At 48.4% G+C, this 27,926-nt stretch overlaps 1 protein-coding gene and 1 long non-coding RNA gene across 3 annotated transcripts in view; one reads left to right on the forward strand and one right to left on the reverse strand.

The window, feature by feature from the left end:
* Positions 1-27,926, reverse strand: part of PLXNB1 (plexin B1) — a 138,800-nt gene that overhangs the window by 53,919 nt on the left and 56,955 nt on the right. For both annotated transcript variants that reach the window (XM_028719730.2, XM_077920185.1), the window contains exons 4-7: positions 22,663-23,791; positions 11,547-11,729; positions 7,288-7,416; positions 2,742-2,842 (exon numbers count right to left, since the gene is read on the reverse strand). In XM_028719730.2, coding sequence (XP_028575563.2) covers positions 2,742-2,842; positions 7,288-7,416; positions 11,547-11,729; positions 22,663-23,790 — 1,541 coding nt within the window. In that variant the 5' untranslated portion in view covers position 23,791. The remainder of the gene's footprint in view (positions 1-2,741; positions 2,843-7,287; positions 7,417-11,546; positions 11,730-22,662; positions 23,792-27,926) is intronic.
* LOC144325885 (uncharacterized) lies at positions 15,840-26,948 on the forward strand. The gene is made up of 2 exons (XR_013391048.1): positions 15,840-16,073; positions 26,402-26,948. It is a non-coding gene; the product is annotated as an uncharacterized LOC144325885 (long non-coding RNA).

The following is a 27,926-nucleotide window of genomic DNA, read 5'->3' on the forward strand; positions in this document are numbered from 1 at the left end:
GTTTTCGAACGTTTCGGAAGTCGAATGGACTTCTGGAACGGATTACGTTCGAGAACCAAGGTACGACTACATATGGAAATGTAATTGTTACCTTTTATAATTATACAACAGGCCTTTTCATTTTCATTTTGTTTAATTGAACTGTTCTTTAAAAACAAAAAAGCTATGGTTTGGCTCCTGATAACAAACCATGGTCTGATGTCATGGTTTGCTGTTGGCTTGCTTTAACTGTGGTTCAGCCAATGCCCTGTTATGTTGTGGCACTGAGTCGTTCCACAAGCACTGCTAGCAAAATGGATGGTGGCCTTAACTGTGGCACACTGTGTGTGTGCGTTGCGAGGATGGTCCATGACAATTGTAAAACCTTGCAACTGCCACCACTTCCACTAAGCTCTTCTGTTCCAAAGCAAGTCACGCAGAACAGTTCTCTCTCTCCCCAACTGGCTGGTAGCTCCCCAATCTCCTCTGAGTACAGCCTGCATGGGGTATCTGTGGCTCTCTAGATGGTGTTGGACTCCAACTCCCATCAGCCCCAGCAAGCATGTCCAGTGGCCAGGGCTGATGGGAACTGTAGGCCAACAGCATCTTGCGGGCCACAGGTTCCCCATCCCTGGCCTAAGGTGTTTGCAGACTGACAGCTCCCAACACAATTCATTTGTTGTTCCTTCGCCATAAACTGCACACCTATGACTGCTCTGTGGGGGTGATTGCACGCTTTGCATGGACATTCTTGCAATTTTCTGTCCAAGTTAGTGGGCAAAATGCAGCCCTGTGGCTCAGAAAGGTATAATCCACCCAACTAGCACGTGTTTTTAAAAAAAATAAATTTCATTCAATCCCAAGTGTCAATCTCTGCTCCTTCAGCGCCCTCTCTGCCCCCTGGCCAGTTGGCCCAGCCTCAGCCACCAGCTGGCAGAAATCCGAGCCACCGGCCTGCACTCCCCAGGGTGGCTGCTTCTGCTGTGATCCTCCTCCGGGGGACAGGGAACAATTCCCTTCCTTCCCTGCAGATGAAGTCATTGTGTCCCCCGCCTCCTTTTTAACCCCTGTGGCCTGCCGAAACAACTCCGCTCTCCTTCGCCCCAAGCGTAAAAAACTAGGGTTTCGGAGGCAGGTTTAGCCAGTTTGAAGCAAACAAGGAAACGTTTAACTCCCCAAACAAGCATGTCTCTCCCTGGAACTTGTGCAAGTTGCAGTCCTCTTTCAGTGACTGCGAGCAACTCTTGATGGAGCGATCAGTTTCGAATTAAGAACGTAAGAGAGCCCAGTTGAGTCAGGTCAAAGGCCCATCTAGTTCTATCAGATGAACCCATCTAGTCCAGTATCCTGTTCTCATGAGGACCAACTAGAGAACTGGTTCTCAATCTGTGGGTTTCCAGATGTTGTTGGACTACAACTCCCATCATCCCTGAGCTCTGCCTTGCTACCTAGGGGTGATGGGAGTTGTAGTTCAACAAGATCTGGGGACCCACAGGTTGAGAAAGGCTGAAGTAGAGGCCTGTGTGAAACCCATTGGCAAGGCCTGAGTATAGCACTGTGTTTCAATGAGGCAGAGGCTAGAACAGAATAGGAATCACATGTGCTCTCCTGTCTTGGGCCAGACATTTGGTAATGTTACATTTTTAAAAAATACGTTGGCTTGTATTGTATTGTATTGTATTGTATTGTATTGTACTGTATGTTGAAAATTCTTAATAAAATTGATTTCCTAACATAATTACTGCATCCGTGAAAGAGCTCTGTTAACATACATGCGTGTGTGTATGCACAGTCGTACCTTGGTACTGGAACGCCTTGTGACCCGAATGTTTTTGCTCCCAAACAAAATGTTCTGGCCGCAAACCCGGAAGCAAGTGTTCCGGTTTGTGAACGTTTTTTGGAAGCCAAACGTCCGACGCGACTTCCGATTGAGTGCAAGAAGCTCCTGCAGCCAATCGGAAGCCGTGCCTTGGTTTTTGAACGTTTTCGGAAGTCAAATGGACTTCTGGAATGGATTCCATTCATATATATTACAGTACTGGGGCAATTTAAAGGCAAAGAGGTAGGAAGAGTGGAGAACACATGCTCTGCAGGGGAAAACAGGCTTTCGGGAACAGACTGCTTTTAATGAAAGGGCTGGTGCCATGCTGTTTTTATTGCGATTACTTGCAAGGTTTTCATCGATTTTATCATAGAACTGTAGAGCTGGAAGGGTCCACAAGGGTCATCTAGCCCAATGCAGGGATCTTAACCCGATGTGCGGCTTGAACCCACAACCCTGGGATTATATACAGTGGTACCTCGGGTTAACTACTTAATTTGTTCCGGAAGTCCGTTCTTAACCTGAAACTGTTCTTAACATGAAGCACCCCTTTAGCTAACGGGGCCTCCTGCTGCTGCCGCGCCGCCGGAGCACGATTTCTGTTCTCATCCTGAAGCAAAGTTCTTAACCCGAGGTACTATTTCTGGGTTAGCAGAGTCTGTAACCTGAAGCGTCTGTAACCCGAGGTACCACTGTATGTTTATAGTTTTAATTAATTCTATCCATGTTTTCAGCAGTTCTTATTTTTATCTGTAAATTACCTTGAGTCCTGTTAAGGAAAAAGGGTGGTGGTAATAATAATAATAATAATAATAATAATAATAATAATAGCAGCTAAATCAGCCACGGCCCTCCCCCTCTGCCACTGCACCGGCCCTCTTGCTGCTGCACGAAGCATCTTGCCTGCAAGCAGCCACTGTGTTTTAAAACCGGGTCTTACCTTCCTTGGAGGACGCACCAGCCACAATAGGGGTCCCTCAGAGCCAAGCACGACTCGCAGTCGGGGTACTGGGAACACTCAAATATGGGGATCTTGGTCACCTGAAAAGGCAGAGCCACAGAGCGGCCTGTCAACTGGCATCCACAGATTGGGGAGTCTGCCTCTTTGTTGCAGCTGTGTAAATCTCTGGGGCTGTCCATCCTCCCCACTGCTGGTACTCCCATAGCAGAGAAGACAACAGGTTGGGACTGAGTCAGGGAGGCTTCCCAAACCCTCCCAGATTTGTGGGTGGAGGGGGTAAGTACATGAGCTCTTAAGCTGGCATAGAGATTTCCCTATTTTTTAAAAAAGGGGGGAAACCCCCCAAAGGGGAGGGGAGGCAGCCCCCCCTTCCTCATGTAAATACAACAAGGCTTTGGATTTGGAAGTTCATACACAACCACTAAACCCCACCACCACCACTGCCTTGTTAAGAATCATGACACCTTTTTAGTCGCTCAGTGTTTCCATCTCATTGTTTTCCCAGATAAAACTGAGATACAAGGAAGTACATCAAGAACCAAGGAAGAGAGCCACACTCTTTGAAGGAAAGAAAATCAGAACGTTACTCCAGCGCTAACAGCATTAAATAGAAGCAGCCTTCCATAAATCGTCATGTGTTCCAGGAGAGCAGTTTTTAAAATTATTTTTTGCTCCCCAAACATTGCAGCTCTGCTTGTTGCCATCTTACATTAAAACCATTGTCCGGCACAATATATTAGAAAGGTTCCTGTGCGCCACGTTTTAGAATGACAGAAAAGCAAAAAACATCACAGGGCCGTATTGCGTCTTGGTACTTAATTGTTTCGAAACTTAACCAATAAAGCCCAACATTCGAAGAACTTACCTGGTGGTTGTTCCCATCTTATGCCGTGTGCTAATTTTGTCATTATTACGATACCCCATTATTTTCCTTTATCCCATTAAAGAAAAAAACCCACACCATTCTTAACAATGTCAGAACATTACTTTTTGTTTCCCTTTCATTTTGCGAAACATTTTTTTTTTGCTGCGGTAAGGAAAAGTATCCAACGCTTCTATTTCTGGAACTGGGTGCTTTAAAAATAACTCAGAAGCGGCATTTCAGGTTTCATCGGTAATAAATAACCTGAAATTTCATTTACTGCATTTCTGGTTTTAATTATGTGGAACATACGCCCCTCCAAGGCTGCCTGCCTCTGATGGCAAAATTACCAAAGGAGTTAACAGACGACAAGCCCGGAAGGGATGATTATGCTGCCTCTGGGGTTGGAGATGGAGGGGAGCGAGGCAGCCCTGGCTTGGAACGGCCAAGGGAGCCTTTCAAGGTTTGAAATTCCCAATCGACTTGGACAGGGCACGGTCACGTGAGCGGGAACCTGGTGGAAGGCGCATAAAGAATAAGACAGTGATAAATGGCACGCGGCTGGGGGAGATGCATAAGATAGCCTGGGCTGCAGAGCAACCAGCCTAGCCTCTTTGTCTTAACGGACACTTCACATCTGCTGGGTTTTTCTTTTCCCCGCTGCGCTGTCTGCTTTTTGTCAAGAAGCCCTTCCTTATTTGTCCAAGCCACTTTTGCGATTAGAAAGATGCGGTTGAGTTAAACACACACGAAGGGAAGGAACTGAGATGCTTTGATATGGTGGCACGCAAATGTACAACACGGTGCCCTCTAAGTGTTGCCGGACTACAACTCCTATCATCCCATGCTGGCTGGGGCTGATGGGAGTCATAGTCGGGCAACATCCTGAGGGCACCACGTCGCCTATCCCTGCGCTGCAGGGTGCAACGTTTGGAATGTTGCTGCTCACGCCGGCCCCCTCCAACCTGGTGCTGATGGGAGTTGTAGTCCAAAACATCTGCAGAGCACTCAGCAGCATAGCTGCCAACCGTCCCTTATTTGGCGGGAAACTCCCTTATCCCAGCGGCGTGTCCTGCTGCTGTCCCTTACTGAGGATATCCCTTAAATTTCCCGGGTTTCATGCTCGCCCGGCTCGGGAGGGAAGCAGCGGCTTGGGGTCCTCTGCCGTGAGAGAGAGCGTGTGATGGCGCCGTTGTCCTGGCGCAAGGAGTTCCATCGGCCCTTCCCTGCCGGAGGGGGGGGGAGGGAGAGAGACTCTCGCCCACGCCGCCCGCGAGCCCGGAGGTGGTAGCGGTGGCGGCAGCTGAGGAGGCGGCCTGAGGGAGGAGGAAGAGGAGGGGATGGGGAGGGACGCAGAAGGGCGCCGCCGCAACCGCCTCATGCCGGATTGACAGCATCTGTCAATCCTACCAATGTATGCAACTTTACAATAGCAAAATCCCTTATTTTGGCTGCTGATCCCTTATTTTCGAGGCTGCTGGTCCCTTATTTTCAAATCTGTAAGTTGGCAGCTATGCTCAACAGGTTGGGAAAGGCTGGCCTATACCCTGCTCTGTGAGTCACCCTGAGATTGTATGATGAATCCAATTAATTTATAAATAATAAAATAATAAATAAAAACACACCCATCTTATAAGCCTGATTGGGCTTAAGTATTGCTACTGACCTTGCACCCTCGGGATACAATAGGGTAGGCCTCAAACAAGGTAAAATAAATTAAATGAAAGCACGCTTAGGAACCGGGTCCCCTTCTCAAGTCTCATAACCATCTTACAACTGTTAATGAATGAATGAAGGCCTTTCTCTTCCATTACTCAACGGCCTTTAGATGTTCATGATCCCTCTGGGATATTAGCATGACTGCCGGAGCTTTTGTTATCTATAAATAGATATGGATTTCCATCCTCCTCTGTGCTGCGAGTTCAAAGGAGGTCACAACATTCTAAGAGTGTCAGAAGGCTCTCCCCAATTATTCTCTGCGGGACGCAGGGAGAGAAATCCATCAATGTGCTTGAAAGCCCAACAAGAACCACTGCGGTATCGTGAGGATCTCAGCAATTCCAAGTTGTTCTACATAACTGTATTATTTTGGCAGGATGCTTTTTTTGACCATCAGATTTTTTACCCAGCCTCTCAAGGAATCCGTTTGGAGATTGATTGATTGATTGATTGATTGATTGATTGATTGACTGATTTGTTTGTTTGTTTGTTTATATTATCAGGTTTCCAGGTGAAAGAATACATTTGTTGGAGGAATAATATAGTGGTACCTCGAGATGCGAACGGGATCCATTCTGGAGCCCAGTTCGCATCCTGAACGCAACATAAGCCACGACGGCAGGTCTGCGCATGCGCGGGTCGCGTTTTGCCGCTTCTGCGCATGCTGTTATTTTGAACGTCTGTGCATGCGCAAGCGGCAAAACCCAGAAGTAACGCACTCCGTTACTTCCGGGTTGCTGCGGAGCGCAACTCAAACGCGCTCAACCCGAAGCACATTCAACCCGAGGTATGACTGTACATTGAAAATGGGGGGAAATTGCCCTGACTTGCTGAAATTTTTTTTGGGGGGGATTGCCTAGAGGCCAACAGCCGCGGGCGTCTAATAGGCTGCCTATCAGCTGTTCCCTCACCGGCAATTGCTGAGCTTTGGGGGGGGGGGCAGAGTTGTGCTTTTTTGGGTGGGGGGGAAGCGGTGAAGCTTTTTAAAAAAATTCTTTTAGCACTTTTCGCCTTTCCCACATGGCCTCCGTATTCTGCTTGCCTCCTCCCACTCTGCCCGCCCTACAGCTGGGAGGGAGGCTGTAGGCAGTCCGTTTTTGCCGTGCGGGCCTTTGCGCGGCTCCATTTGTGTGCGGGCAGCGCAATGTTACACAGGAGGTGCCTTTAACACCAGCGAAACATTGCGCCTTGTGCTCCTCCTGTGTAACATTGTGCAGCCTGCACAAAAATGGAGCTGTGCGAAGACGCCGCGCAGAAAAAACAGATTGCACGCAGCCTCCCCCACAGCTGTAGGGCAGGCAGAGTGGAAGGAGGTAAGCAGACTAACCAGTCTCCACCCCCATTGTTCTGCCAGATGCTGAGGTCCAGCGCCAAGGGCCTGCTGTTCCCTCATTGTGAGAAGCAAAGCTACAGGGAACCAGGCAGAGGGCCTTCTCGGTAGTGGCGCCCACCCTGTTGAACGCCCTCCCATCAGATGTCAAAGAGATAAACAACTACCTGACATTTAGAAAACATCTGAAGGCAGCCCTGTTCAGGGAAGTTTTTAATGTGTGACATTTTAATGTATTTTTAATCTTTGTTGGAAGCCGCCCAGAGTGGCTGGGGAAACCCAGCCAGATGGGCGGGATACAAATAATATATTATTATTATTATTATTATTATTATTATTATTATTATTATTATTATTACAAGGCCACATGAGAAAGGCCCAGAGGGGAGAGATATCTTCGATCACTGCGGCCAACTAGAACAGCAGTGCCTTTCCCGCAGGGCATTCTCAGCATCAGAAAAATTAGAGGATTTAAAAAGTATATGTGTCTGCCTCTTGGCTCAGGAAGAGACAATCCCCAAACAAAATCCCACCCCCCACCCCCAGGTGTTCTGTGCCTTGTCCAAAATGGCTGACAGCAGCCATACACAGCAGGGACTTTCACTTGCTCTCACCATAGACTGAGTCATGACATACAGGTGCTTCTTGGGCAGGTCGAAGAGGAGGTCTCCACTCACGGCACTGTTCGGCTGGATCACTAGAGAAGCGTACAGGTTGGCGTCTCCCATTGGTCCCAAGTACACCTGCAAGGTGGCAAATGAAAACGGGGAAAGGTATCAAATTCAAGGGGAGGGAGAGAAGGACGCCATTGTTGCCAGCCTAAGACTCTTTCAGTAATACAGTGGTACCTCGGGTTAAGAACTTAATTTGTTCTGGAGGTCTGTTCTTAACCTGAAGAACCACTTTAGCTAATGGGGCCTCCCGCTGCCGCCGGAGCACGATTTCTGTTCTCATCCTGAAGCAAAGTTCTTAACCTGAAGCACTATTTCTGGGCTAGCGGAGTCTGTAACCTGAAGCGTCTGTAACCTGAAGTAATAGGTAAATCTATTCATCGCGCTCAGTGAGCAGAAACCTTCATTTAATGTGTCCAGAATAAACCAGGCAAACTGAGTGCCTTTGCTGTCTCTTAAGGCCTTTCTGCATTGCAAGCCAAACCAAGGACCAAACGCCATTTTTACTTCTAAGCAAAGACCACAAGCTCCCAAAGCACAGTATTTTCTCCATGAAGTATTGGGATGAGGGAGAGAGAAAGCTTGACATCTTGCATGGAGGGAAATGACTGCTGTTTGCCTCCTCCTAATGCTCTAAAGCAGTGTTCCCCAACCTTGGGCCTCCAGCTGTTTTTGGACTACAACTCCCATCATCCCTCGCTAGCAAGACCAGTGGTCAAGGATGATGGGAATTGTAGTCCAAAAACAGCTGGAGGCCCAAGGATGGGGAACACTGCTCTAAAGCATTAGGAAGAGAAGACTCCCTGGAAAAGACCCTGATGTTGGGAAAGATGGAGGGGACAAGGAGAAGGGGACGACAGAGGATGAGATGGTTGGATAGTGTTCTCGAAGCTACCAGCATGAGTTTGACCAAACTGCGGGAGGCAGTGGAAGACAGGAGTGCCTGGCGTGCTCTGCTCCATGGGGTCACGAAGAGTCGGACACGACTAAACAACAACAATGCTCTAAAAGCATATTCAAGCAGAAGACGGGAGTGCACAGCTTGCAAAGAAAGGGAACGAAAACAGCGGGTGCTTCTAAAGTATCAGGCCATTGCATCAGAGGAGAGAAGGGAAAAGGGAAGGGATTGCCTTGCTGGCATTCGCATTAAATCAGGGTTTCACAAACTTGAGTCTCCAGCTGCCTTTGGGCTGCAACTTCAATCACCCCTAGATAGCAGGACCAGTGTAGTCCAAAAACAGCTAGATGCCCAATTTTGGGAAGCCCTGCATTAAATGAATAAGGCTGAGTGTTCCACAATGGAGTTGGGCAACTGTCTCCAAAATATGATGGCAATGCAAATTGAAAAACCCAGGGAAGTTGCTGGTTGGTAGGAAAGTAAGAGGGGACAGTGTCCCTCAGATTTTCTCGTTCAGTCACACACTGGAAGGAACATTGCCTGGAAAGTTAGCAGGTCCTGGTTGTGGCGACTCCCACAAAATCCAGACAAGGAGCCGAAACCCATGACTACCACTCAGCAAAAGTGCAAAAGGCAGCAATTGCTTCTGGCGGGAGCTGGGGCACATTGTGGGGACAGCCGCCACCTGCGCTGACTTTAGAAGAAAGCCACTAGGTGGCACTGAGGCCCAACAGTTGACAGGGAAAAGTTGTGAACGACCAACATTGCCTTTTTTGAAGGGCAGCTCCCAAATGCCCATTGGGTTGATAGGTCAGGCTAAGTGGGAAAAGGGGAAGAGACTGGTAGAGTGTTGATTTAAGACATGGGCAGGCAAACTAAGGCCCAGGGGCTGGATCCGGCCCAATCGCCTTCTAAATCCGGCCCACGGACAGTCAGGGAATCAGCGTGTTTTTACCTGAGTAGAATGTGTGCTTTTATTTAAAATGCATCTCTGGGTTATTTATGGGGCATAGGAATTCAGTCATTCCCCCCCCCCCCAAAAAAAATAGTCCGGCCCCCCACAAGGTCTGAGGTACAGTGGACCGGCCCCCTGCTGAAAAAGTTTGCTGACCCCTGGTTTAAGAGAAGGGCAAGCCAGGACTCGCATCAGCCCCATACAGCCAACGGTCAGGAGTGACGGTGATGGTTTGCTTTATTTCTCAGTTGCTTTTCTTACAACTCAAAGCAGCTTAAATTAAAAACTTTGGGAAACAACAATAAACACCTAAAGGCTAAAGCAAAAGGCAAGGCCACATGTCCCACCCCACAAAAAAGAGGACACCAAAGCCTTCAAATTAAGGACCGCAATCTGTAATATGGGGCTTGTAGTGCCACCTCCCACTGGTTTCTCCTTACAGTGAAGATACGAAGAAAAAATTAACCTTCCGGATCAAAGAATGCTACTTTTTATTTTTATTTTTAAACTTTCAGTGAGATACTGGTAAGAAAACCATGGAATCACAGAATTGCAGAGCTGGAAGGGACACCAAGGGTCATCTAGTCCAACCCGCCCACTCTGAGCTTTTAAAGAGTGAAAGTATTGCTAAAAATGCTGCTGCTGCAGTAATTTGGGCACACTTCAGTTCCAGGGTTGATGCCCCAGGTCCCACATAGATGAGAATGAGGCTGAGGAAGAACTGAAGCTCCTTTTTCCAATATGGAACTTTGCCTCCACATCAAGAACATGTGTATTTTGAAAAGTGTGCATAGCAGACTTCTAACTACATCCTGGGTCTCTTCATGCCCCCAAATGAAGCAGATTTCGTATTTTTGGCTGCGTGCTCTCTGTTTTCACGAAGTCCAGACACTGGGGCCGGATGCAAAACCTTAGGCATTTTTAAAAAAAAGTATCTTAAATGCAAGTTTCAGACCCTCGGTGCTGTATATAAAAGGTGAGGTTTGATATAGCGATAAGAAGATTGTCCCATCCATGCAAACATTTCTGCTTGCCCAATGGAACCATCTCCCCGCTCCACCCCCACCCCCACCCCCCATTCTGGGGGTTCTTCCAACCTTCGAGAGCAGATGTGGTGAAGGTGGGGGTCTTATGGGGGGAGGAGAGTGGGGGGAAGCCCCGTTGCGTAAGTTGGGGACCTTATACTGTCTTCCACTAGTGTAACGGTTTAGCTGAATCCAGCTCAAAGGCTACAGAGCTTGTATGAGTCTGGTGAAGTTGTGGAAGCCAGAAAAACAGCAGTAAGCAAGATTTCCCAGGATCAGTAGTGGTGTGTATGTGTGTGTCTATATCTATATCTATATATCTATATAAGTAAAAAGGTAAAGGACCCCTGGACAGTTAAGTCCAGTCAAAGGTGACTATGGGGTTGTGGTGCTCATCTCGCTTTCAGACCAAGGGAGCCGGTGTTTGTCCACAGACAGCTTTCTGGGTCATGTGGCCAGAAGGACTAAGCCGCTTCTGGCACAACGGGACACAGTGACGGAAGCCAGAGCGCACAGAAATGCTGTTTACCTTCCTGCCACAGCAGTACCTATTTATCTACTTGCACTGGTGTGCTTTCGAACTGCTAGGTTGGCAGGAGCTGGGACTGAGCAACGGAAGCTCACCCCGTTGCGAGGATTCGAATCGCCGACCTTCCGGATCGGCAAGCCCAAGAGGCTCAGCGGTTTAGACCACAGCAACACCCGCGTCCCTATACAGAACCTGAGTCTGCATCCCTCCTGCTAGGACACATCCAATCAACTATATAAAAGAACCAAATAATATTCCCACATATTGGTGTGCTTTCCACAATTTGTAGAGGTTGCAAAATTCAGCTCACTGCCCCCGATCCAATTAGCAGTGCATCTGAGCACACACAGCCCTGCCTGTACTGGCACGCACACATTACATAATAAACACTTTTCCTGATCTGCAGATCAATCTTTGTTGGGACAAGATATGCGGTGCAAACCTCGCCTTGCTCGTTTCAAGCACACACCACACAACTCCGCTTAATAATACAGTGGTACCTCGGGTTAAGTACTTAATTTGTTCCGGAGGTCCATTCTTAACCTGAAACTGTTCTTAACCTGAAGCACCACTTTAGCTAATGGGGCCTCCTGCTGCCACCATGCCACCGGAGCACGATTTCTGTTCTCATCCTGAAGCAAAGTTCTTAACCTGAAGCACTATTTCTGGGTTAGCGGAGTGTGTAACCTGAAGCGTATGTAACCCGAGGTACCACTGTAATGGGGCACCCAGCATTAGTGATGGCCCCATGAGGCGCCACCCCTCCTTCCCATGCCAGGCCCACCTCGCTCCTACCTTGTGCAGGCAGCCTTTGCTGTCTCCCAGGAAGATGACAGGGTGCCCATCTTCAATGCTGACGGCCACGGCGGTCAGGCGGGCGTCCGGCTTTTCCAAGATGGGCTCTGCTTCAAGCGGTACACGGCTGGCCATTGGACTGGGGGTGTGGTCTGATCCACAAGGGTAGGCATCCAAAGTATCCTTTTTTGGGAAGAGGGGGAGAAAGAAGAAGATGAGAATAAAGCTATTCCAAGCCAGCCAACATTTGGGAGGTTGGTTGCAATAATCTGATATAAACCACAAATACGTAAAGTGTTGGAACAGCAGGACTTGGGAACAGCGGAGGATCTGCTGGGGTCTACTGGCAGATCGACTGAAGATTTGCAATAGAATATGCACAACTTGCAAGGAACGCAGGTGGCGCTGTGGGTTAAACCACAGAGCCTAGGACTTGCCGATCAGAAGGTTGGTGGTTCGAATCCCCATGACGGGGTGAGCTCCCGTTGCTCGGTCCCTGCTCCTGCCAACCTAGCAGTTCGAAAGCACATCAAGTACAAGTAGATAAATAGGTACTGCTCCGGCGGGAAGGTAAATGGCGTTTCCGTGCGCTGCTCTGGTTCTCCAGAAGCGGCTTAGTCATGCTGGCCACATGACCCGGAAGCTGTACGCCAGCTCCCTCGGCCAATAAAGCGAGATGAGCGCCGCAACCCCAGAGTTGGCCACAACTGGACCTAATGGTCAGGGATCCCTATACCTTTACCTATGCACAACTTGCAGACTTAACACATAGAATAGGAGAATAAGAAGAACCTACGTTTAGAGAAGATTGGAAAACATTGATTGAATACGTATGGGAAATAATTGTGTACTGCTGAAAACGCTGGCAGCATTAAGATAAATTCAACACTGTAAGTTTTGATGGATGCAATAATGGAATACCGAATGGCATAGTTTTTGTAAAATATGCAGAATGAACCATGGAAAGAGAAGCGATGTAAAATGAGTATTTTAAATTGTAAAACAGAAAATTGAAAAGAGAGAGAGAGAGAGATTTGCACTAGATCAGCAAACATTAGAATCCCAATGGTTTAACAAGAGTGATAACAAAAAGCCCTAGCACAATTCCTGGTGTGAAGTAATTCAGGTGTAGTTTTGTCCTTTCATATTCAGCCCAGGTGAGTATAGGGTTGATAAGGTTAAGTGGCTCCAACCCAGGAGGGTCACTGCTTCGTCCCTAGCTCTGGTTGTTTGACCGTGGAGCTCCAGTAAAAAAAAAGGAAAACCGGTCCCACGAGCCCAGAATCTGCCATTATTGAATATGATGCTAGGAAAACAGGACTTTATGAAACATTATGGGAACGTTTCTGGGAACATTACTGCAACCACAGAGGCAGAGCATTGCCCTTGTGGCAATAGCCCTTGATAGCCTGCTACCCTTCACGAATTTGCCTAATCCTCTTTTAAAGCCATCCATCCAAGTTGATGGCCAAGACTGGCTCCTGTGGGAGTGAGTTCCATAGTTTAACCACACGCTGCATAAATAAATACTTTATTTTGTCCGTCCTGAATCTTCTAGCATTCAGCTTCACCGGGTGTCCACGAGCTCTAGTGTTCTAAGAAAGGAGAAACATTTTTCTCCATCCACTCTCGCCAGGCACATTTCCTCCTTGCATGCACACACATGCTCTCGCCACCCCAATATTGATGGTGCCAGAATTCAAACCCAGACCGGTTCCTAAATCTAGACTTGGCTTTCCCAACCAGATACCATCCAGATGTTTGAGACTACATTTCCCATCATTCCTCATCAGCCCAGTGCTGCTTGCTAAGGCTGATGGGAGTTGCTGTCTAAGACGTCTGGATTGCGCTAGGTTTGGGAAGGCTGGTTCAGGGCTTGAGGGCTAGCCTGCAGGAAGGAACCAGCCAGTTTGCCATCTCCAAGCTCTGGCCAAGGGAAAGAATGACAAGAGAACAAGCCTGGCCAGCAAAGGAGCATCTTCTGGGAGCCAGTGGTTAAGAGCGGGAGACTCGTAATCTGGGGAACCGGGTTCGCTTCCCCGCTCCTCCACATGCAGCTGCCGGGTGATCTTAGGCCAGGCACACTTCTCTGAAGTCTCTCAGCCTCACTCACCTCACAGAGTGTTTCTTGTGGGGGAGGAAGGGAAAGGAGAATGTTAGCCGCTTTGAGACTCCTTAAAGGTACCCCTGCCCGTACGGGCCAGTCTTGACAGACTCTAGGGTTGTGCGCCAATCTCACTCAAGAGGCCGGGGGCCAGCGCTGTCCGGAGACACTTCCGGGTCACGTGGCCAGCGTGACATCGCTGCTCTGGCGAGCCAGAGCCGCACACGGAAACGCCGTTTACCTTCCCGCTAGTAAGCGGTCCCTATTTATCTACTTGCACCCGGGAGTGTTTTCGAACTGCTAGGTGGGCAGGTTGAGACTCCTTAGGGTAGTGATAAAGTGGGATATCAAATCCAAACTCCTCCTCCTCTTCTTCTTCTTCCTCTTCTTCGACATCAATAGACTGAAGCAGATACAGTGGTACCTCTGGATGCGAACGGGATCTGTTCCAGAGCCCCGTTCGCATCCTGAAGCGAACGCAACCCGCGTCTGCGGGTCACGATTCGCCGCTTCCGCACGTGACGTCATTTTGAGCGTCTGCGCATGTGCGAGCGGCGAAACCCAGAAGTAATGCACTCCGTTACTTCTGGGTAGCCGCGGAGCGCAACCAGAAAACGCTCAACCCGAAGCTACTTCAACCCGAGGTATGACTGTATTGCAAAGAAAAAGAGAGAGTGATCTTTCCAGTTCAGGTTTTTGTTCCTCGGTCTCCAGGCAACAAGGGGACTCAGTTTGTTGCTGCTGCATTGGGTTTCCTCCTGCAACCTGGCAGAAGCTAATTCTTCTGACGAGAAGCCAGCTTGTACCACAAGGAACCCAACAACATGATGTCAGAAGTACAGTTTGTGCCCAACATTATGTCCTGCTCTGACAGATATTCTACCTCTGGGCTTCAAGCACTAAGGTTAATAGGAAGCTTCCTAAGACCAGATGGGGCTCTTTGGCAAGTAGCTGAGCATTGTAAATTACGACTGGCGGCAGCTCTCTGGGGATCTCAGGCAGAGATCTATCACATCACTTGCTAAAAAAACCTTTTAAAAAGGGTGGCGGGGGGGGGGGGGGGAGAGAGATGCCAGGAATTGAACCTGCAACCTTCTGCTTGCAAAACTACGAGTCACTGAGCTGCAGTCCCTCCCCCCAACAACTTTACACTGTACTAATATACCCTTTAATGCTAACAATACTATTTGGGGAAACGTTTTGCAACTCCTTCCAACCCAACCCTTGCTGTGCTCTTCTCCCATTCGGCCACCTTTAGAACAGGACACGCCTGCCTAATTGCCAATCATTTGCACATAAGGGAGACCAGTTTTCAAGCTGTGGACCTCCAGATTAAGAACGGGCACATCTGTCAATTTGGACTCTCAGTCAATTTCTCTTTCCAATCCTAAATTCACTCCTCCACATTTTGCAGCAATTTGCCCCCCCCCCAAACAACAGTTTTCTACAAAGAATCCTCATGAAACTTCATCAGCATTTGGGTGCAAATTTCTCCTAATGAACACAATTTTATATGCAGTTGAACACATTTTTTCCTTAATACGATAATTAAAAAACCGCAAACCAATGTAGTATCTTCGTTTTTGTGCACACTTCATTAAGCTATGCATTTTTATGCAAACACTGGTTGGAGAACTGCACTGCAACGTTCAGGCAGGTGTGACTTTTGATGTGTGTGTTTCACTTCACTTAGTGCTTGCGGAAATTGCCATGCAAATTATTCCTTTTAAACTCTCCCTCCTGGAGGTGCTGTTTGCTGCAAACACAGAGAATTGGGGGGGGGGGGGGCAAATAACAGCTGCAGAGACAACATTTCGGCAGAAAGCAGCACAGGGAGGACAGGGTTAAACTTCTCTCCACTCCCCAAACACGTATCCAGGGCCGATCCATCCATGAGGCAGACTGAGGAAGCTGCCTTGGGCAGCAGAATCCAAGGGGTGCTGCCCCGGAAGCCCCCACCACTGCTGGAGAAGTAAGGACAAGCAGTGCAGCCGTTCCCAGGTTCCAGAAAGATTTTTAAAGCTATGCATGCTTTTTCTTTTTCTTTTTTAAAAAATGATGCTTAAAAGTATCGTACAGGCATCATTAAGGATTCCCCGTCGCCCAAATTACACACACACATCTGTTTGCAGAACCACAACCCTGCACAGTGAGCCAAGCCAAACGATTTCCAGTGGAAGGGACCAAGTTGAACTTTCTGTCTAGTGTCTGGATTTTCTGGCCCTCCCCGCATGTCGAAAATAGACTCAAAAGCGAGCTTGCGGAATTCGCTGGGGAGCCGGTTTCCAGAGCTAACCTGTGCGGGAGGAGAGGCTCGCTTGCAAAGCGAGCACAGAATTAGCATTATACGCCTCAGAAGAATGCAAGCAGAACGGGCCACTGCGAGAAACCAGCCAAGCTCAAACTGCCTCCGGTCCGGAGAGGTATGTGTATGGGGAAACCAGCAAGCATTTCATTTTGGGAACTGGCACAACAAAACATGCGCAGCCCGATACGAGCTTTTTAATGGCAAGCCCCTTCCCAGGGCTGAATGGCCAAGGTTGACGTTCACACGCCACAGGATAAACACACCATTAAACAAGGTCTGTGTTCCACACATGCCACCTTTGCGTTCTAAACTATGCAGCTGGAGCCACAGAACGCAGAGCCAGAAAACTCTGGAGATTTGTGGTTTGCCCTCCAGTCCCAGAGGCCTTCTTCCCCTCCTTGCTCGGCTATTTATTTTGATATTAAATTCCATTTATAATGGCATTCACCTCCCCCCTCCCTCCTCCCAGTCTGGCATGTTGCACATTTAAGCTGTTTGCAAAAAAAATGAGGAGTTTGTGCTTCTGCTAAGGAAGGTCCAAGGGTCACACAGAAGGGAAAGCTAAGAAAAAGGGGTGTTTGGATTATCTGCTGGTTTGTCTCTTTTTTTTCCATTTTGAGAGGAGGGAACTGGGCAATGACAGTTCACGTAGGCAACTTGGAGGTCTGAATATGCTTTAAATGGGACCAACTGTGTTGCTACTACAAACCTGCTTTGAATTTGTCTGTGGGGCCAGGAAAATGAGTAAAATTAAAAAGCTGAAGAAGATCCCAGCCAACAGGTTGCATAGGACAAATCGGGACTTTGGCCTGAGCTAAACGGACAGGGTAGACTTTCAGGAACATTTCCATGTTCTTCGAAAGGCGCCTGTTTTATGTGGTTCTTGTGAGGACGCTGAAAGTCATGGAAACATTAGTACAGTGGTACCTCAGGTTACATACCCTTCGGGTTACATACACTTCAGGTTACATACGCTTCAGGTTACATACGCTTCAGGTTACGGACTCCGCTAACCCAGAAATAGTACCTCGGTTTAAGAACTTTGCTTCAGGATGAGAACAGAAATCGTGCTCCAGCGGTGCGGCAGCAGCAGGAGGCCCCATTAGCTAAAGTGGTGCTTCAGGTTAAAAACAGTTTCAGGTTAAGAACGGACCTCCGGAACGAATTAAGTACTTAACCCGAGGTATCACTGTACTTCTTCACACGGCGTATATTTGAATTGTGGAATTCACTCCCACAAGGAGCAGGGATGGCCACCAACTTGGACGGCATTAAAGGAGGATTAGACAAAAATCCTTGGAGGATCAGGCTGTATCAGTGGCTACTAACCCTCGTGGATCTGTTCTGCCTCCACTGTCAAGATGCCATAATGCTTCTGAATACCAGTTGCTGGAAACCTCAGGAGCGGAAAGCGCTGCTGTTCCCTGGCCTTTTTTACAGGCTGCCCATAGGCATCTGGTTGGCTGCTCTGAGGATGGGAGGCTGCACCCGATGGACCAGGAGGCTCCTCTTCTGTGCTTACGCTCATTCTGAAGATGGTTTGGAAGCTGCCGCTGGTTCTGAATAAGGCTGCTAGACTGTCACAAGCATACAGTGGTACCTCAGGTTAAGTACTTAATTCGTTCCGGAGGTCTGTACTTAACCTGAAACTGTTCTTAACCTGAGGTACCACGTTAGCTAATGGGGCCTCCTGCTGCTGCCGCGCCACCGGAGCACGATTTCTGTTCTCATCCTGAAGCAAAGTTCTTAACCCGAGGTACTATTTCTGGGTTAGCGGAGTCTGTAACCTGAAGCGTATGTAACCCGAGGTACCACTGTATTGCACTTCTGCATTCTCTCTCTTTTGGGGTCCGATTCAAAGGAAGCTGCCCTATACCAAACCTCCTAAATTGGATTTGGATTTGATATCCCGCTTTATCACTACCCGAAGGAGTCTCCAAGGGGCTCACATTCTCCTTTCCCTTCCTCCCCCACAACAAACACTCTGTGAGGTGAGTGGGGCTGAGAGACTTCAGAGAAGTGTGACTGGCCCAAGGTCACCCAGCAGCTGCATGTGGAGGAGCGGAGACACGAACCCGGTTCACCAGATTACGAGTCCACCACTCTTAACCACTACACCACACTGGCTCTCCAGTGTGGCAGCAGCCTTATTAACACCCCCCCCCCCAAAACCCTGAGAAAACAAGCCATGCTGAAAAGCTCCTCACTTTTACAGGGCTGCCATTCAGGACAAACTTCCCGTTTTATTTCCCCCCAGTAGATGATCTACAAGTCTCCCATGAAAATACATTCTGTGCCCCCTTTGCAATGGAAACCACAAAGTACAGACAGAGGCTTTCTCTCTCCAGTTGCCCTCCAGACAGAGCTGGCCCAAGATTTTGTAGTTCTTGTTACCAATCTTCCTATGCAAATTAAAACTTCCCCGGGTTTTTTTTTTTGGGGGGGGGGTCCCTTACAGCAATGCCCAAGGTCAACAGGCATACTATCTCTCTAAGTATTTTTTTACTTCCTTCCCTTTACAAGGGTGCCTAACTATGCCTCTGGGCAGCGGAAAGAGATTACAAGGCTCTTGAAAACAAGGGATATAAGGCTTGCCAGCTTTCGAATTGGCCCCTGGAGCCAGGCTTTTAACGCCTCTTTGATCTGAAGCAATTAGCAGGTGACTGGGCTTATCTCGGTGCCCTTATCTCTGTCCCTTTCACCAGGTGTTGGCTGGTAACTCTGCATTCCAAAGCTGCTGTCTGAGTCACAAGAGCAGCTCCACAACAACAAAGAGAGGCTTGTGTCCCCTTAAAGAGTAAGAGCCACAAATAGATTGGTTAAGTTTTTAATGGGCCAGAGGAGTCATGAGTGTGGGTGTTGCGCTGAAACAGACACAGCGCCAGGCTCATGTGTCCCTGTCCAGTGGCGTAGCGTGGGGGGTGCAGGGGGGGCCGGCCGCACCGGGCGCAACATCTGGGGTTAGGGCAAATCCACAGATTAGGGGGCGCAAATCCACCGGTTAGGGGGCGCAAATCCACAGGTTAGGGGGCGCAAATTACTTGCCTTGCCCCGGGTGCTGACAACCCACGCTACGCCACTGTCCCCGTCCCCATCCCACCCACAGGCCCCATCAATTGACAACCCCAGGGGACAACTATTATAAGCCAAACTTCTAAGCAGTCCTATCGCCTTCCAAAGCAACTACTCTATTCCAAACTTTAAAATGGAAAGTGTAATGCTGGTGGTCAGCCAAAGAGGTTTAAAGGTTGTCTCAAGGCAAATTTTAAAAAATGTAGTATCAACACCAACAATTGGGAAACACTTGCCTGCAAGCACATCAGTTGGAGAACAGCCTTTACCAAAGGTGTCATGGGCTTTGAAGACACTCGAACTCAGCACGCAAGGGAGAAACGTGCTAAGAGGAAGGCATGCAGAGGGCCTTCCTGGTAGTGGCACCCGCCCTGTGGAACGCCCTCCCACCAGTTGTCAAAGAGAAAAACAACCACCAGACTTTTAGAAGACATCTGAAGGCAGCCCTGTTTAGGGAAGCTTTTAATGTTTGATGCTTTACTGTATTTTAATATTCTGTTGGAAGCTGCCCAGAGTGGCTGGGGAAATCCAGCCAGATGGGCGGGGTATAAATAATAAATTATTATTATCTGGCTGGGCTCTCCAGCTTTCTTAAGCAGGTAAACAGAAGTGCTCATTTATTGCATTTACGTATATCCGAACTTAGGAGTGCATGGTTCACCTTCCTCCTCCAGTTAATCGCTACAATGACCCAATGAGGTAAGGTTCAGAGGCTGTGACTGGCCCAAGTTCACCCAGTGGGGACTGACTGAGTGGAGATTTGAACCCGGATCTCCCAAGTCCTAGTCCGACACTCTGACCACTACACCACACCGGCTTCCTAGAGTACTTCTGTTATGGGGCTGCTATATAAATTAAGCAGGGAAATATACATGGGGAAAGCAAAATGTCACCTAGAGAAGGATCTGAAATATTTTCCTTGAAGCTTGAATTTTTGTTCTGGATTATTTTATTTGATGTTTTAATGTGCTGTAAACGGTTTTGAGAGTTTTTTCTTTAAAATATAAAGCTGTATAGAAATGAAAGTATCCACCAACAACAACTGGCACTTAGACATTCCATTGTGGCGACCGTAATATAGGTTTGATGTGACTAGGTTTAAGGCTAAACTAAATAAAAAAAGATCCTTCCAGTAGCACCTTAGAGACCAACTAAGTTTGTTATTGGTATGAGCTTTCGTGTGCATGGACACTTCTTCAGATACACAATAAAGGTAAAGGTAAAGGTACCCCTGCCCGTACAGGCCAGTCTTGACAGACTCTGGGGTTGTGCGCCCATCTCACTCAAGAGGCCGAGGGCCAGCGCTGTCCGCAGACACTTCCGGGTCACGTGGCCAGCGTGACAAAGCTGCATCTGACGAGCCAGAGCTGCACACGGAAACGCCGTTTACCTTCCCGCTAGAAAGCGGTCCCTATTTATCTACTTGCACCCGGGGGTGCTTTCGAACTGCTAGGTTGGCAGGCGCTGGGACCGAACAACGGGAGCGCACCCCGCCGTGGGGATTCAAACCGCTGACCTTTTGATCGGCAAGCCCTAGGCGCTGAGGCTTTTACCCACAGCGCCACCCGCGTCCCAGATACACAATAATTGCAAGCAAAAAGAGCTTTTCAGCTATGGGTGATTAAATCTGCCTCCCTGACCACTCCCTCTCCGACGTCTCCATCTTTTTTCTAAGAGGAAAACAGTACAAACATATATTCGAAAGACTTGCCCTGGAGTTATTATTTCTGAATTATAAATCATTGTTTATAGAATTCTAAACAACCAGGTGTAATTTGAAATTCAATGCCGGAGTACAAAAGACAACAGCTCCTGCAGAGATTTTGATTCCTGCAGTGCTCATTATATAACGCACTTAATTGTTATATGCATTTCAAGTATTACTACTTTCATACTTCATCATATTTCTCCGAGATGCAAAGAGGTGTTGAAGTGAGGCTAATATCTACCTGAGTCAACTGAAAATGTTAATCGGCAACCTTTCCTCTGTACGTGGCCGATGAGTTAACAATTTTTTACTTTCTTGGAAAGTGGTCGATGGCAGGGGTGGGCAGACTTCAGGCTCGCAAGATCGACTTAGGGTTTTGTTTTTTGTTTTCACTAGAACCCCAAGATCCATCAGACAGAGGCTGGTGCAAAAATAAAGAAGACACACGCAGAAGAATCTAAGGCTGTGGAGCCCAGGAATTTGTACTGAGTACCATGAATGAACATCACCTTGCCAACAAAGGTCCGCATAGTTAAAGCCATGGTTTTCCCAGTAGTGATGTATGGAAGTGAGAGCTGGACCATAAAGAAGGCTGATCGCCGAAGAATTGATGCTTTTGAATTATGGTGCTGGAGGAGACTCTTGAGAGTCCCATGGACTGCAAGAAGATCAAACGCATCCATTCTTAAGGAAATTAGCCCTGAGTGCTCACTGGAAGGACAGATCGTGAAGCTGAGGCTCCAGTACTTTGGCCACCTCATGAGAAGAGAAGACTCCTTGGAGAAGACACTGATGCTGGGAAAGATGGAGGGCACAAGGAGAAGGGGACGACAGAGGACGAGATGGTTGGACAGTGTTCTCGAAGCTACCAGCATGAGTTTGACCAAACTGCAGGAGGCAGTGGAAGACAGGAGTGCCTGGCGTGCTCTGATCCATGGGGTCATGAAGAGTCGGACACGACTTAACGACTAAACAACAACAAACCATGACTGAACACAGCTCATAGGGTTGTTGTAGCTAATGATAGAGGAGGCCCACTGAAGTTAACAGGCATTACTAACTTAGGTTTCATTAATGGGTCTACTCTTGAGTAGAACTCACTTGGCTACAACCCATAGGGTGAGCCCCACATCAGCAGAAGCCCTGCACAAGAACTTCCACCTGCACAATGGAGTTTCCTGCCAGTGTTTGAGAACCCCCAGAACAGAATGCAGGGGGAAGGAGATGGGGGATCATTCCATCAGAAATGTCCATCCCATGTTGAATGGCTCCTGCACTCTTTTCACAAAGAAGTCCATTCCTAGTTACATACCCACCCACCCCCACCCACAGAGGGAATTTCACAGGGGGAAGGAAAGTTGTCTTTTTTAACAATTGGGATTTAGAAACTTGTGCTGAAATAGTTCAAATCGTGCAGAAATCAACCAGAAAAGGCACCCACCCATCTTCTACCTACCTCTGATCTGTGGAACTCGCAAAGTTGAGTTCCTTCTGCCTATAGGTTAAAAAAAAAAAAGTAAAGGAGCGCTGGACGATTAAATCCAGTCAAAGGCGACTCTGGGGTTGTGCCGCTCATCTCGCTTTCCGGTGTTTGTCCACAGACAGCTTTCCGGGTCATGTGGCCAGCAGGACTAAACGTTTACCTTCCCACTACAGCGGTACCTATTTATCTACTCGCACTGGCATGCTTTCGAACTGCTAGGTTGGCAGGAGCTGGGACAGAGCGATGGGCACTGACCCCGTCGCGGGGATTCAAACCGCTGACCTTCTGATCGGCAAGCCCAAGAGGTCCAGTGGTTTAGACCACAGCGCTTTACCTCCTGCCTATAAAACATCCTGGCACAATGAACGCCATCTTGCCCCCTTCAAGGTGTGGGTTCCCACATGCACATCGCAGGACACACACACACACACACACACTTACCGCCGACAGCTGGACACAGTTGGAGCTGACGTCGTACTCTATATAAGCCACCTCGACACCTTCCTCCGATTTCCCGTCCTTGGTGTAGCAAAGGTCCCTGGTCCGCGTGGCGAGGCGGTCCACCTCGTCCATCGTGTAAATGCAGAGCGCAGATTCCTCGCTCAGCTTCCCGGAAGAAGCCTGCCAGGCGGAGAAGGCAACAAAAAGTACGTCTCCCCGGCCTGCGCCGCCGACGCCGCCTTCTCCGCCCGGCTGGGAGACGTAGGCGGCCTGGAGGTGGCTGTACGTCTTCCCTTTACTCCGGCAGAGCAAGGGCAGCTCCACGTAGGAGTAATAGTGCGCGTCGTCCAGGCAGATGCGGGAAATGTAGGTGCGGTACTCGCGCGAGTGCGACTTGAGGTCCCGCCGGTAGAACAGGAAGTAGACGCTGGAGCCGTGCGTGAACGACTTGACAAAGTGGTGGTTGTATTCCGAGAGGCGGCCCACAGCCAGCTTGGCCGTTTCCTCGTAGGAGAAGATGGAGTGCGGGTCTTGCTCAGGGTGGGTCCCGAGATTGCGAGTGGTAATGGGGGGGATGCTGCCCCCGACCCCCCGGCTGGTGTAGCCCCGGCCCACGAAGAGCAGCGGCATGTTGTCTTTGGCGTATCCGATCAGCCCCACAGTGGAGATGTTGGGGTCGTTGGCTGCCACGTACTGGGTGTCCCCCGGCGTCTGGGGCTGGAAGAGGACGCGGTCGATGAAGCCGAGTCTCCTCTTCTCGCAGATGCCCTGCCACACGCTGCCGCAAACGATGAGCTCCTCCTTGGGCGAGTTGACCAGCAAGAGCTTGTTGTAGTTGTCCGTCTCCTGCGCTTGGGGGCATTCCTGCCTGGTGACGGGCGGGAGGCAATCCTTGCTGTCCAAAGAGGGCCCGGTAGAGACGGCTTCCTCCAGCGCCAGGCCCGACGTCAGCTGGAAGAGGAAGTTTGTAGCCCCCAGGTAGAGAGTCCCCGAGTTGGGATCCATGATCAGATGGAGGAATTTGGTGGCGTTGTGCGAAAAGGTGGCATACTGGAGTCCCGGCGGAATTACTGCACCCAGGAAACACAGAGCAGGAAGAAGGAGTGCCCCCAGAGGCATCATACTCATTCTACAAGAGAGACAAGGTTGAGGGGGAGACACAAGAGAAAGTGTGGTTAATTCATCTCAAAAAGACTAAGGTAAAGGTAAAGGTACCCCTGCCCGTACGGGCCAGTCTTGACAGACTCTGGGGTTGTGCGCCCATCTCACTCAAGAGGCCGGGGGCCAGCGCTGTCCGGAGACACTTCCAGGTCACGTGGCCAGTGTGACAAGCTGCATCTGGCAAGCCAGCGCAGCACACGGAACGCCGTTTACCTTCCCGCTGGTAAGCGGTCCCTATTTATCTACTTGCACCCGGGGGTGCTTTCGAACTGCTAGGTTGGCAGGCGCTGGGACCGAGCAGTGGGAGCGCACCCCACTGCGGGGATTCGAACCACCGACCTTTCAATCGGCAAGCCCTAGGCGCTGAGGCTTTTACCCACAGCGCCACCCGCGTCCCCTCAAAAAGACTAGCCGTTACCAACTCTTTCCCTTACTCTTTCATTATAAAGAAAGTCCACATAGTATAAAGAGGTTATAGCACTAGAAAGGTCTCACATATATCTAAATTATATTCTGCATTCTTGTAAGCAAACAAAGGAGATCAGGAAATTTTGGTATATGACTATCTGCCATCTCCTAATAAAGGTAGGCGGATTGGGGAAATGGGTGATCGCGTAATCTGTCTTGAGATCCTTAGAGGAAAGGCAGGATATGGATGTAATAAATAAAAGCTCTCATGTGGCCTTATTCAGTCAGTTTCGCCATTAAGACTACACTCCATGTCCCCCAAACCCATTTTTTTTCAATGCTGGAGGATTATGACCATACGGTTCCAACACAATTGCCGTTTTTTGCTGCAGTTATTTAAATTCCAAAAAAATATCATCATGTTCGTAATCGAACCACGTCCGCAGATATCTGAGCAACATAATCAACAGATTAAGTGGGAGAGAATAATTGTCAAACCAAATCAGTCATATTTGCCCCCACGAAAGCCAAGATCAGCTTAGTTCTTCCACTGATTCCCAACTCTTCATCTATGCATGCCCAGTATTAAACCAGCACAGAGTCTTAGAAACAAGAGCTGAAACAAATTTGTATGTTATTAACCTCGTTAGCATATCTTCTGCTGAAATTAGAGTTGGTGGGCAAATGTCACTTTCCCCGCAAAAGCTTTGTGCAAAAGAAAATCCTCATCCTACATCAAGGGAATCCAAATTCTTCATTTAAAAAAGCTGAATAATGCAAGTTGCATGTATTTGCATAATTATCCATTTGCTTCGGCTGGCAACGTAGAAGGGAAAGGAGCTCCTCGTATCTGAAACATTGGAATGATCTGATAATTCCCTCTCCAGTTTAAAAAACTGTATTACATGTTGCCTACACCTTTTCATAAGGACATAAAAAAGCCCTGCTGTATCAAATTAAAAGTTCATCTAATTCAGAATCCTGCTTCTCATAGCAGCCAACTGGCAGGTGGGTTGCAGTCATGTGCTGGGAGGGGCAAGATAGCAGGGAGGCTGGTGTGGTGCAAACGCTCCCCTGCTGGTGCATTTGCACTGCACTAACCTCCTTGCCCTGCCTGCTACTGGAAAACAGAAGCAACCCACCTGCCAGGAAGTTAGGACACTGACTTCACCCAGCGAACTGCTTCTGTTCATAGGAAACTCCCCTGTGAACACAGAGCCCCCAAGGTCTGACTGAAGCCATCCAGGACTTTCTCTGATTGTTGGGATAGCTCAGATGGTAGAGCACGAGACTTTTAATTTCAGGGTGGTGGGTTCAAGCCCCACATAGGGCAAAGATTCCTGCATTGCAGGAGGTTGGATTAGAAGGTGTCCAAACTTTTTTCAAAGAGGGCCAGATTTGATGAAATGAAGGGCCGTGAGGGCCGACCAAAGTTGTTAACCTTTTTTTTTTAGGATTGAAGTTCTTGAGCTTTTTATAATTTTACCCCGGAGTTGTTGAGATATTTTCGGGTTGAAGTTGTTGAGGTTTTTTTAGGATTTTACCCCAGAAAATAAACTGCCACAGGGGCTGGACTAAACAACAGTCGGGCCAGATTAGGCCCCTGAAACGGACTTTGGACATGCCTGGATTAGATCATGGGTAGGCAAACTAAGGCCCAGGGGCTGCATCAAGCCCAATCGCCTTCTCAATCCGGCCCGCGGACAGTCCAGGAATCAGTGTGTTTTTACATCAGTAGAACGCGTCCTATTATTTAAAATGCATCTCTGGGTTATTTATGGGGCCTGCCTGGTGTTTTTACATGAGTAGAATGTGTATGTTTATTTAAAATGCATCTCTGGATTATTTGTGGGGCATATGAATTCGTTCATTAATTTTTTTAAAAATATAGTCTGCGCACCCCCCCCCAAGGTCTGAAGGACAGTGGACCGGCCCCCTGCTGAAAAAGTCTGCTGACCTCTGGATTAGATGACTGGCCCTGGGAACTTTCCTCAGCCCACCCCCCTCACTGGTGCCCCAGGTGTTCTGGTCTGGCTGGAAGAATGCATCCTTGAATTCTAATGAATGGCCCTTGTTTACCTGAATACAGGGTAGAGTGGGTGGAGGAGCAGGTATGTAGAAAATAGCCTACTCTACAAAAGCTAAAATTTACATTTGTTCCTCTGCCTAGTTTTGCCCCTGGCCCTGCCCACCTCTGCAAAGTGGCTGTCGGAAGGTTGTCCAGAAGAAATGTGACCTGCGGACTGAAACAGAACACACACACGCAGACACCCCGGCTTGGCCCAGTACAGTGCTACCTCAGTTTTTGAGCATGTTGGAAGCTGAAAGTTTCGGTTTTTCAACGCCAAAAACCTGGAAGTAATTGCTTCCGTTTTGAAATGTGCCTTGGAATTCGAACAACTTTCGCTGCGTGTCTTTCAATTTTTCCAACTGAACTTACAGCCAGCCCTTCGTGTCTTGGTTTTCCAACGTTTCAGAAGTTGAACGGTCCTCTGGAACGGATTATGTTTGAGAACCAAGATACCACTGTATTACCTCCTCTGATTGGTTGTGGTTCTCCAAAGTTTCATCCAGCTCTGCTACCCAATATCTATTGCAATGAAGATACTGGGGACTGAAGATGGGACCTCAAGCAGGCAAGCGGTGTGGTCTATTATGTAATATGAGGACGCCCCTATCCGCCGCACTGTGGAAATACATTCACAATGTTTATGATGGACATAGTTATCCTCCTTCAGTACTGAGATTGAAGGAAGCTGGTTCTATGGTGCTTCTAGCAGGGCTTCCTTGCCCAGCACTGATCAGCTGGCTACTGGGTTGCACAATGTACACAGTGTGAACTCATCAACAGTTGTGGGTCTAGAGTCATAGAATTGTAATAATAATAATAATAATAATAATAATAATAATAATAATAATAATAATTTTTTATTTATACCCCGCCCTCCCCAGCCAAGGTCGAGCTCAGAGCGGCTTACAAGCAATAATAAAAACAAGAAGAATGATTACAACTTAAAAACAAAAATAAAATACAACATTAAAATAATGGAACATTAAAATATTAAAATGTAGCCTCATTGCAGGAGGAGAAGGAAAAGAAAAAAGAAAGAGAGGGAGGGAGGGAATCAAATTGGCTCCAAGCCAAAGGCCAGGCGGAACAACTCTGTTTTACAGGCCCTGCGGAAAGAAATCAGATCCTGCAGGGCCCTGGTCTCATGAGGCAGAGCGTTCCACCAAGCCGGAGCCAGAGTTGAAAAGGCCCTGGCTCTGGTTGAAGCCAATCTAACTTCCTTAGGGCCTGGGACCACTAGGGTGTAGAAAGTTGGAAGGGACTATAAGGGTCATTTAGTTGCTCAACCCCCTTCTCTAGAGCAGTTTCACACAAAAAAAGGGTGCTGTTGTTTTTTAAGGTGTTTAAAGCAAGCAGGCAAAGGCAAACTCAGCCCTCCAGATGTTTTGGGACTACAACTCCCATCATCCCTGACCACTGGTCCTGTTAGCTAGGGATGATGGGAGTTGTAGTCCCAAAAAACATCTGGAGGGCTGAGTTTGCCTATGCCTGAATTAAAGGATAAATGCACAAGTGTTCGTGTTGCAGGAATTTTACAATTCCTCTGTAAAAACGTGAACTGCTCCAGGAAGGAAGGCTCACAGCCACCAGCCACTTAGTACTATAGACAGCCAGCCATCAGCCA

Source organism: Podarcis muralis, chromosome 2, assembly GCF_964188315.1.
Source record: "Podarcis muralis chromosome 2, rPodMur119.hap1.1, whole genome shotgun sequence".
NCBI classification, from domain to species: Eukaryota; Metazoa; Chordata; class Lepidosauria; order Squamata; family Lacertidae; genus Podarcis; species Podarcis muralis.